This window comes from Thermobia domestica, chromosome 12, assembly GCF_964235325.1.
Source record: "Thermobia domestica chromosome 12, izTheDome1.hap1.1, whole genome shotgun sequence".
Lineage (NCBI taxonomy): Eukaryota > Metazoa > Arthropoda > Insecta > Zygentoma > Lepismatidae > Thermobia > Thermobia domestica.
Genome location: NC_137465.1, coordinates 99,682,897 through 99,695,022, shown reverse-complemented (window position 1 = coordinate 99,695,022; position 12,126 = coordinate 99,682,897). Strand labels below are relative to the sequence as shown.

The 12,126-nt window shown below is 37.6% G+C and overlaps 1 protein-coding gene across 3 annotated transcripts in view; it reads left to right on the top strand.

The window, feature by feature from the left end:
• The window catches only part of Rbcn-3A (rabconnectin-3 alpha), a 354,959-nt gene that overhangs the window by 328,084 nt on the left and 14,749 nt on the right, over window positions 1-12,126 (top strand). For all 3 annotated transcript variants that reach the window (XM_081733859.1, XM_081733860.1, XM_081733858.1), the window contains one exon: window positions 2,991-3,135. In XM_081733859.1, coding sequence (XP_081589985.1) covers window positions 2,991-3,135 — 145 coding nt within the window. The remainder of the gene's footprint in view (window positions 1-2,990; window positions 3,136-12,126) is intronic.

Below are 12,126 nucleotides of genomic sequence, written 5' to 3'. Positions count from 1 at the left end.
ATACAAAATCATTCTTAAAAATTGGTGTAAATCGAATAGGGGTGAAAAATAACGCGGACAACAGATTGATAGCCATTGAAAAAATAAAATAAAAAAAATTAAATACCCTGTACATTTCACTCCATCGGTTTCAAAATTTGTATGGCAAAACAACCTTGAATTTATAGGGCCTTAAAAGGCTACCCACCAAATTTAGTGTAACTCGGTTGAACAAGGACTGAGAAAAAGCCCTTTAAAAGTTCCCCATTGTCAGAAATCATCCTTTCAAATCAGCAGCCTCACTTTCCTTAGTTATGAAACGAGTCGCATAACATGAGTGGCAGTCAGACAAATAATATATTTTCTTTTGTACAAATTACGGAATCTACTTCCGCCTGTAGCCTTAACCGAAATGGTCTTTTGATATAAATGAAAAGAAACTGAGAAAACGTAAAACTATGACTATATCTCGGAAACGGTAACAGATACATGTATCAATAAATATCATGAACTTTTCCCTTCCTTTTTACATTCAGAACAAACAATGTTATTCACAGAATTTGCATTGAATTAACTATAAATGAGTTACAGACGAAAAAAGAAATTAATATCTATTCTGGCAGCCATCTTGAAATTATGACGTCATACAGCCCGTCTGCAATGGAATCAGGCAAAACACCTGGTAGCACATGATTATGTGCTTCATTACAAATATATTTATAATATATCTTCATTCAAAATCCCACGGGATTATATATGCCCCTAGAGTATATACCGCAGTCTCATCCAATCCAAGTTAGACTTCTCATCCAATCCAAGTTAGACTATGATTGTACTTTTTATGCGTCCGCTCGCTCTTCTCTACTGCGGCAACTTTGACATAGTGCCTCGCTAACGTCCTCCGTAGTAGTCCCGTTTCCAGCCTTTAGGATGAAGCCAGCGAACCTTCCTTGGCATATCGTCGTGGGAGATTTCTGCTGAATTATTCTGCACATGTGCGCTGCATTCCTGACCAACCCTGTCGATTTTCTTTTCATGGTGGGCCAGTGTACGACCGCTATGGTGTACGTCCTCGCGCTACACGCCCATGGTACATTCGGGCGTGGAGTTATTTCCCTTACAATTTCGTGTGGCCTCCTCTCTCGCTGCTTTACTTTTATGCTGTCCCATCATGATTACTTCGTCCACTACGACTCGATTTATACTTGTCTTCGCATCCCAAATCGAACACTAGTTTCCAGTTATACCAGCTGTATTTCGCAGTATTTTTACACCAGTACCCGATTTTAATGTGTTCTATCCGGACGATTCTAAGGATGGGATCTCTGTTGGTTGTGCCTTTGTCACCGGCGAGGACAGCTCGGAATTTCAACTGCACAGCCTGTGTTCCGTATTTACTGCTGGATGAACTGCAGTTAAGTTTGCTCTTTATCATGCTCTTACGCTTTCGCTACGTCGTGTGCTGGTTTCCACCGATTCTCAGAGAGTAGTTATGAGCTTGCAGAATGTCTTTAATAAGCACATCCTCGTTCAAGACATTCTTGGAGATGCCGTCAGCTACAGCAACATCGTTGTGTCGTCGTTGTTTGCTGGGTATCGGGTTACGTCGGCATTCGGGGAAACAAACGTCATGACACAGCTGCCAAGCATGCCGACTTGGCCGGGGTTGCATTGGAGCCTAATCTTCCTCAGCTATAGCTATAGCCTATTGTAGCTATTTGCACATCTCGATGCGCTCTCATTGGGAATCAGATTGGGATCAGGCACATCAAAATAAATTTCATGCATATAGCAACTCCTTGGGGACTGGAAGACATCGTCTTGCCCTAGTCCTCGAGATGAGGTGCTCGTGGCGTGTCTGCTGACGCAAAGTTATTTGTTGCATGGTTTGAATCGTCCGTATTGTGAGAAATGTTTTGTCCCGCTGAGTTTTCGGCACCATCTTGTCGAATGTCGTGAATACTCATATCTCAGAGAACGTCATGAACTACCCCGAACTGTTGATCGTACTTTGGGGATGCCACATGTTTTGCATCTCGCTTTCTTGGTTTTGTTCATGATCTTGACCTTGTTTACGTTCTCTGAGCATTTTAGTTTGTTGTCTTCTTTTATCGTAACTCTTATATTCTCTTTTACCTTTTATTCTCCCATTATTTTTTTCTATTTATTGTTATCATTGTAGGTTTTATTTCAATATATTTATTTTTTACCTGTGTTTCTCATTGTTATTTTTATTGTGTAGCGTTTTCTTTTTTCTATTCCACTCTGTTCGTTACCGTATTTTAATGAGGGCAGTCCATGTTTGAGTAGGTGTGTTAGATATGACTGGGACAGATAGCTTCAATGCTGATGTCCCCATTAAACGTCACTTAATCAATCAGATGGGTAATATTCCGAGATACAGTCTGCAATGTTATTTAATTTCTTATAAATATGGTATCTCTTATGACTTTGATCTTAACTATTCATAATTCACTATCATGATATTTAGAATAACGAGTGCTCGGTATTTTACATATTCGCTTCCTCACATACATTTCTTTCTATGGTAAAACTTACAGGTACTTACAACTTTCTTGTTTGGAATGTGTGTGATACTGTCACGCCCTAATTTGCAACATTAGTTACTAAGTGTATTTTTGTAGGTTTTCGTTTTCTTATAGATTTAAAACGAGTAAAAACTGGCATAGTACCATTTGAGAAACTGAAGCTTTATATTTGATCTGCTACAATAATCTGATGTTAGTGCAACATATGTAACATACTTTTTTCCTTTCTATATATACTTAATACGAACTTTCACTGCGCTTTTTATATTGGTTTCTAGGCTGTAAAGGTAAATAGATAAATTGGACACACTATATAAATTTATAGGTTTATGTTCGGAATTAGCAGATATCTTTAATTTGTCAGGACCTCTTGTAAAGAACTTTTTCATAGGGGAGGGATCTTCATTTAATGATTGTTTATTCTTGAATTATCATAATTTATGGCTATTTATTTATTTTCAGACGTACCAGTGCCATAATAAGCAGACAAGTGACTTCGTTTATGTTGGTTCTTGCAGTTTAGTGGCAACTGCCGGACATAGCTCAGAGAGCAAAAATGTCGCTTTGTGGGATACATTGTTACCTCAACGAAAAGCTCTTGTTACAGGTATTTATGTAGGTTATTTTATGTACTGTAGTATAGATGGGGTGCGCGAGAAAGTCAAGTTCAGTTGACAGTTCCATCCGATTGAGGTAAAGAAGAGTGCAGTTTCGCATACATAATAATTCTAAGCAATTTTAATACAATTGTTTTAAATTAGTTAAAGAACATAATGAAACATTTTAACCGTGAAGTACACATACCTCCAGTGTTAGTAGGTTCATCTCAATCTAGATAAGCGAAGAATTTTCCTTTAAATTTATTGTACTTTCTGTAACGAAAAAAGGAGATACCTATCCTTCTGCGTTACTTCGTAGCAGATAGCAATTAGTTCTCCGAAATAAATAATCAGAGTTCATTAAATTTAGAACAGAGTGAGTTCATTTCGTAAGTAGAAAGTTGTTTATTTTATGTTGCTTTTGTTTCGTATTTTCCTGTACATGATTAATGATTAGTAGTTATGTTGGCATGGGAGACCTGATTTCGATCCCCAGCGGGAGCTCAAATGGTTCAGATCCCACGTTAAACTGTAGGTCCACGTCTCATGTAGCCTCGCTGCTAAAAAGGGGCGCTAAATTCAGATCAAATTACTAGTTGTGGAAGTTATCAGAAAGGTGAAAATTATCCGCGAGTTTTTATTTGTCGTATTCATTATTCAAATTCGATTATCGAATATCCTCATATTTAGTTTGTCAGTGGACTTACTATCCATAATTATGCACTACACGCTAAACCAATGTATAATTAATTAGTTCGATTGATTGAAATGTAATTTTCATTCTCGTCACAGAAATTGAGAGAGATGGAATTTGTTACTTAAAGTGGCATCTGGATTCATAATTTTTGGTTGAGTTAAGAGCTAAGCGTCCTTTTGGCACCGAGGCTATATGAGACACAGACCTATAGTGGAATTCGAAACCGTAGTACGTTCAAATTTCGAGACACTTTCACCGGCAATCGAACCCGGGACTCCGTGCACCAAAGTGCGCACGCTAGCCACTAGACTAGCAAGAAAAGCTGATTGGATATTTATCGAGCGCTTGTACTTATCAGGAATCGAACCGGACATTTTACGCTGAGAAACCTTGTGCGTTAACTTAACCATGCAGTTGTATAGTTAGAAGGAAAAAAGAGAAAGAAAACGTATCAGATGATAGTTCAAAATTTTCTTGCTGATATTTTGTTTTCAGTTTAATGGGGCAGCGAGTGCAGATAAAACTGTACATGAATTTAAAATTTCAGGTGTACAGTTTTCAGCTATAACGTATTTTGGAACTTGCTGAGAGCTCGTGAAAAATACTGACTTTCAAGTTATCGACTGGTTATATTGCGGAAATTTTCTTGCTGATATTTTGTTTTCAGTTTAATGGGGCAGCGAGTGCAGATAAAACTGTACATGAATTTAAAATTTCAGGTGTACAGTTTTCAGCTATAACGTATTTTGGAACTTGCTGAGAGCTCGTGAAAAATACTGACTTTCAAGTTATCGACTGGTTATATTGCGGCTGGTCCCAGTTTCCATTCCCATTAAAAATCTATTACTAGGATCTCTGTTAAAATGTAGGTTCATGTCTTTTAACCCTTCTTGCTGAAAAGGGATGGTAAACAAACATTTTAGAAAAGAAATATATCAGCAAGAATTCTGTACTTGAAGGTTTCGGAAATTAAGAGGTATATAAGTACAAACGTGTTCAAATTATTAGACTCACGCTCGAAAAATGCAAAATTGATGTAGGACTCCTAATTTCAGAGTTCAAGAACATTTTATTTAATGGTTAAACCACCAATATAGGATCCTTCATTTGTTTACTGTACAATTGAAGTGGTGATATCACCGTTGAACAGCAGATGGTATTAGGAGGAGGAGGCGAGATTCTGAAAGTGGTGTTTCAGTTGTAGATAGCTATTGTGGTTCCTATCAACAAGTTATAGTCTGAAGTGTTGTGGTTTCTGTCGTAAGAAGTTAACGACATTCAGAGCGTTCAACAGTTCGAATGGGCCAATTTAAAATGATCGTGACATGTTTCGTGTATCAATCTTCTGTTCTGTGTAGTCTTGTAATTGCATCATAATGGGAAAAGCAAAAGACCTGTCTCTGCGTAAAATGGAAGTTAACAAAATACTTTTGGTGGAAATAAGATATACACGGCAATACATTGCTAGTAGAGTTGGGATAGAACAAAAAATCTGTGAGTAGAATCTCTGTTAAAATGAACAAGAGCCAAAATAGGGTTGGAAAGTGTAGGCGAAAACCAAAGCTATCGCTAAGAGGTGTCAGAAAACTAAAAAGGTTGGCTCTGGGAAACAGAAGAGCAACTTCTAATAGACTTAAGCATAAAAATGGCTGAGTATGGCGCAGACATTTACCCTAAAAGTGTTCGAAAGATTCTTTGTGCCGAGGGAATAAAAGCACACGATCAAGAAAGAAAACAAAAATTAGTGTCTACTCCAATCATGGCAGAGAAGCGCCTCGAATGGGCACGAGGCCTAGAATATTGGGACTGCTGACGATTGGAGAATAGTGTGTTTCAGTGACGAATAATGTATCTTTGTGTCTGATGAATGTTCACAATATGTGCGACGTTGGCTTGGGAGGAATTCAAGTTGAAATGTCTTTAATAAACCGTGAAGCATCCTACTTCAATCATGGTCTGGTATGTGATCTCTGTCTTCGGGCCTGAAAGACTGTATATAGTAGACAGGAAATGAAGCACGACCAATACCTACATGTTATTCAAGAAGAACTGCTTTTCCAGACTGCACTCTGGTTTGATGACGTACAATTCATCTTTATGCATGATGGAGCCCCATGCCACCGGGCCAAAGCTGTGACAAAATTCTTCGAGGACAACGAAATTAGTGCTCTTCCATGGCCAGGCATTAGTCCTGATATGAACCCGGTTGAAAACTTTTGGAGATTCATGAAAGAAAAGCTAGAGAAGAAGCACATTAGAACCAAACTTCAATTGATCAAGGAGATCAACAATTTGTAGTATCACGATGCTGAATTGATGGCAAAATGTGCTAAACTCGTACATAGGATGCCACAAAGGATAAAAGACTTAATAAAGAATAAGGGATTTCATAAGAAATATTAATCTTTGTGTGAGAGATAATTTTCTTGTAAGTATTCCATTTCATTTTTTGTTTCCAATTTGGATATACACACTTTATAGTAATTATATTTGAATGTTACGTACGCATTTGTTTTATTGATATTGAAAAGCATATGCCAAACCCACTAGAAATTAGTACAGAGTTACAAGGTAGTAATTTGGACTAAGTTCGAAAGTATTGTAAGAACAGTAAAATATTCAGGAACTGAATGTTGTGTCTAACAATTTGAACACGTCTGTATATTGGATAAGATTTGGTAGAAATCCATTAGTGTTTTTTCATGATATGGCCATTTCGTCAATTCTCTGGAATCAAGTCAAGTTGTGCTCACGAAGATTTTTTTTGTTGTATGTTTGGCACACGCGTCAATATTAGTAAATTAATGTAATTTAAGTAATTTCTATCAAGTAAGTCTGACGCAGAATTGAGTATTCTTGCGTAAGAAACCGAGGTTGGATTCTTGGTGAGGGCTTTGCAGATTTAGACTTACGTGTATAAAGAGAAACTCTTCATACAATGAGACTGTCTATATTAAGTGTAGATTTTATTGTAATTTTGTCCCCAACAAATTCGATAGTTAAAAAACAGAACAAAAGTATTTCATTGATATTAATACAACAACAAATATGGACATAAAAATTACAAGATGCGAACTTTATACTTTGAGAGAACGTGGATAAATGGCATATAAAAGCACATCACCTTTCATATAGAAATGACTCCTGTAGCTATGTTAATTGGTACTGCTTTCAACATGTGAAAATAACCAAACTAGACATACAGGGTGATTCTTTATAGGGTTTACAACTTCAATCAGTTATAATTCTTTATTGGAACCACATACAGACTTTGTTTATATGTCATTTACTGCAAAAAACTTCAAGTTTTACTCACGTAGGAAGTAGTTCCGGAGTTGACCACACGCGGCACCACCGGTCAGTTGTTGAAAATGGAGACTTTCACTGGTGCGGAAAGTGTGCGTGTTTTGGTTTGAAGAAGTGAAGTCAGCAACGAGTGTACAGCGTAAGTTTCGCACACAATACAGCAAGGAACCAACAAACACCAGACCAACAGTGTACAAATGGCACCAGACATTTGTTGAAACAGGTTGTTCTTTGCGACACACAAAGGCTCCAGGGCGCTCACCCGTGACTGACGGTGTGGTGGAAGCAGCAAGGGAGAGTTTTGTCCCCAGTCCTCGAAAATCTATACGACGTGCATTACAAGAAACCGGTATCCCTCTGTACACTGTTTGGCGTGTATTGCATAGACATTTGTCCATAAAGCCATACAGACTGTCCTTGGTTCAAGCACTGAGTGAAGCGGATAAACATACCCGACATGAATTCTGTGTTACCATGTTGGATCGCATTAGTGGTGATGAGTCATTCTTGAACAAAGTGGTATTCAGTGACAAATCAACTTTTCACCTTTTCGGCCGACTTAACACACACAATTGTCGTATTTGGGCACGGAAAATCCACATGCGCACGTAAAGTTGGTTCCTGACAGCCCGAAGTGAACGTGTTTTGAGCTGTTTCCAGAGCAAAGGTGTATGGACCATTCTTCTTTGCTGAGAGCACCATCACCGACATCGCGTATGTTGATATACTCCAGAACTTCCGTGTTCCACAGGTAGATGAAGATGACTACGATGGCCGCTTATGGTGGCAACAAGATGGCGCCCCGCCGTACTACCTGATAGACGAAAGGGAATTTCTTGATCACACACAAAGTCTCTCAGATAAGTGGATTGGTCGTGGTGGACCAATTGCCTGGCCGCCACGGTCTCCAGATTACACGCCACTTGACTTCTTTCTGTGGGGGTTTGTGAAAGATAAGGTGTACACCCGTCCCCTACCTGATAATGTTAATGAACTGAAAAATCGCATCACAGCAGCCATCGCGGACGTTAACCACGAAATGCTGGCTACTGTTTTGGAGGAAATCGACTTTCGTTGAGATGTCCAGGATGACCGCACGTGCACACATTGACCCATAATAAATTTGTCAGGAAAAGCTTGAAGTGTCTTTCAGTATAATGACATACATACCAAGTCTGTATGTGGTTCTAATAAAGTATTATAACTAATGGAAGTTGTAAACCCTATAAAGAATCACCTTGTATATTAATGTAATGTTCTTGTATTTAAATAGAAAGATTACAAAGTCTTTTATATTTTGCACAGTTTCATTACACAAGTCTTGCAATATCCAGCTAACATTTCGGAAAATGTACAGTTCGCGGCATAGAAATCGTTACACAAATTCTACGTCCAAATTAATAATCAACTTTTGCCCCGTTTTCTGATGCATCCAGAAATACATGTCTCAATCGATTATTTGCTTCTAGTATTCAATCCGACTCCTCCCCCCTCCTCCACCTCTCCTTGTCTAAATCAGTGTATGTGACGTAGTACACTCTTTCCATTCGCTGAAAAAAAAACAGGGATCAAGTTTACAACGTTATAGCTTTAAAACAGTCCTTTCTTTTCCAGTTTGTTCTGAAATATTTTAAGAGCCTAAATTTAAAAAAAAAAAAAGTCTCACAATGTTCCCAGAGCTTCATAAAGACCTCTAGTCTCATTCTTTCCTTTCTTGAAAGACTGCAAGCTAGTAAGATGCTCCCTAAGAAATCTATGGAAATTGCCAATAACGGTAATAGATTTTGTGCTTCCTAAAGTCTGTAATGCATGCACAGAGCTCTAAAATACCTACTGACAGAAATGAGTGTTATTCAATGATTCATTTCATTTCTTTTCAGTAATTGCAAGCAAAAGTTCAGGGACGTCATTTGGGCAGGACAGGAGGGTGTAATTCCCCCTCCCTTGAGCTTCATAAATACGTATTGTTTGAGCAAATGTATAGGAATACACTAATAAAAAAGTGAAAATCTTATGTCGGAGGAGAATCTCCCCCCTTCCCCGAATAAAATCTAAAAGAGACTGCTTTTAGCAAAAAACCTATAGAGTTACGATAGCACATTGCTAGAGAGCTTACATTTGGTTTCAAGAGTCGAAGGTTTGATCTCAAGCCATATGAGTTCCTGGGAAATATTGAGAGAGAGGGAGATACAAGTATGGAGACAGAGAGGGATGATTTATATACACAGATTTAGAATTGGGGAAGAATGATCGGGCAGCACTCGTATTATGACGAAAATAGTGATTTTGTGAAACAGAACAAGGGAAGGTTTCGAACTGCGAGGATCACATTAGGCAGTTGTCGAACTAAGGTGGAGAACTCTTTTTAGAGCATCAGATGATTACGAAGGCAGAGAAATATCTTGAGAACTGAGGAATTAAGAAATTTAAAAATATCTGAAGCTACCGAGACGGGTTTCGAACCATGAACCTTGTAGTTATCGAACCATCACTTTATCCATTCTGCTACGGAGATCTCTATGTACTTGTTCACATACGTTTCCTTTAGCTAGGTTGAAAGTTAACTTAATGTGATATTCCAAAAGTTGACTCGGTGGATGCGCCGTTCAGATAGGACGTAAACCTCTTGTAACTTAGTTACAATGTATCGTGGCGGACATAAATCAATGATCAGGTACCCGAACCCGAACCAAGCGGAACCCGAAGAAAACCTACACACAGGGTGTTTGTTCAGCACAATACCCACTAGGCGGGACTGGGTGGAACAGGGTGAACCATTAAATTAACACCACCTCAGTAACAATAATAATAATAATAATAATAATAAATAATGGTATTAAAAGTTTTAAAGTTGCCCTAAAATTTGGCAAAACTTACTTAAACGTAGGGATTTCTGAGAAGGGGTTCCGTACCTTCAAGACACACCTCTGCAACTACCCGCATTTTAAACAAAAGCTTTCCACTAAAGTTTCATGTAGAAAGTATTCTACTGTATGTTTTAAGGAATATAACTAATAAAAATAACTGAATATCACTCAACAGTAAGGCATATAATAAACTAATTTTTAGAATATGCAGAGGTAATTATAAAAGCTTTGCTACAAAAATACCTACACAGACCATAATTCAATGAGCTCTGAAATACAAAGTAACAGAAAGCCTATAAGATTTAGTCTACAGAGCAATTGTTACTTAAAGAATGGACATACACTATTTCCAGAATCGAGATAAGACGAGAAATGTTTACGATACTTTTCGTCTCGTCTCGATTCTCATCTCCAAAGTGAGACGATAATCTGAGTTAGCATTGTCCCGTCTCGAATGTAAAATATTTATCCTAATTTTTTTTTTGTTGGTTTGTTTTAGAAACGAGATGAAAACTTCCTCTTCTCGTCGGCAACATTAAACAAATTAAACAAAACCAAAATATTCTTGCCAAATGTCACGTTTCTGCTTGTAATGGTATGACCTGGGCGATAATTATCTCCTAGCTTTTAATCTTCTACGAGATAATAATTATTATTATTAGTTTATTATTATTACTATTATTATTCATGAAGATTTGATAGTTCAATATTGAAACATCCGAGTATTCAAATATCTGAATATAATAAAACGTGTGTCATCGTCGATCAATCGCCATCAAAAATCCTAAAGTAAAAAAAAAACAAAAAAAAGTGCCCGACGTGGAATCGAACCACGAACCTCCAGATTACAGGTCCAGTGCCTTCACAACTGAACCACTTTCTTATTTATTTTTTATTTTTTCCTATTTTTATTTATTTATTTATTCATTTATTTATTTATTTATTTTGAACCATGAACACTACACGGTAAATGATTCGTCTTTAGTCTCGTTACTTTAGGTTTCTTTGCCTCCGATTGCAAAGTTGTATGTTATATTTCTTCGTTTCAGAACGTCTTTCGTATTTCTTTTATGATGACATAAGTGAATAATTTTCGGCAAAGTTTATATTAATAACTTGAGTTGTTCTTAAACCTTTGGTTCACAAGTTTGTTTCTTCTCCACACGAAACCACAGATATGACTGATTTAATTCTCATACTCTGTATTTGTTTCAAAGCAGTTGCTATTACCTGATCAATGATATATGTCCGCCACGATACATTCTAACTAAGTTACAAGAGTTTACGTCCTATCTGAACGGCGCATCCACCGAGTCAACCTTTGGAATATCACATTAAGTTAACTTTCAACGTAGCTAAAGGAAACGTATGTGAACGAGTACATAGAGATCTCCGTAGCAGGATTGATAAAGTCATGGTGCGATAACTACAAGGTTCATGGTTCGAAACCCGTCTCGGTAGCTTCAGATATTTTTAAATTTCTTAATTCCTCAGTTCTCAAGATATTTCTCTGCCTTCGAATTCATCTGATGCTCTAAAAAGAGCTCTCCACCTTAGTTCGACAACTGCCTAATGTGATCCTCGCAGTTCGAAACCTTCCCTTCTTCTGTTTCACAAAATCACAATTTTCGTAATACGAGTGCTGTCCTATCATTTTCCCCCAATTCTAAATCTGTGTATATAAATCATCCCTCTCTGTCTCCATGCTTGAATCCCTCTCTCTGTCACTCTCTCTCAGTGTCTCCCAGGAACTCATATGGCTTGAGATCAAACCTTCGACTCTTGAAACCAAATGTAAGCTCTCTAACAATGTGCTATCGTAACTCTATAGGTTTTTTGCTAAAAGCAGTATCTTAGATTTTATTCGGGGAGGGGGGAGATTCTCCTCCGACATAAGATTTTCACTTTTTTATTAGTGTATTCCTATACATTTGCTCAAACAATACGTATTTATGAAGCTCAAGGGAGGGGGAATTACACCCTCCTGACCTGCCCAAATGACGTCCCTGGAACATTTGGTTGCAATTCCTGAAAGGCAATGAAATAAATCATTGAATAACACCCATTTCTGTCAGTAAATATTTTAGAGCTCTGTGCATGCATTACAGACTTTAGGAAGCACAAAATCT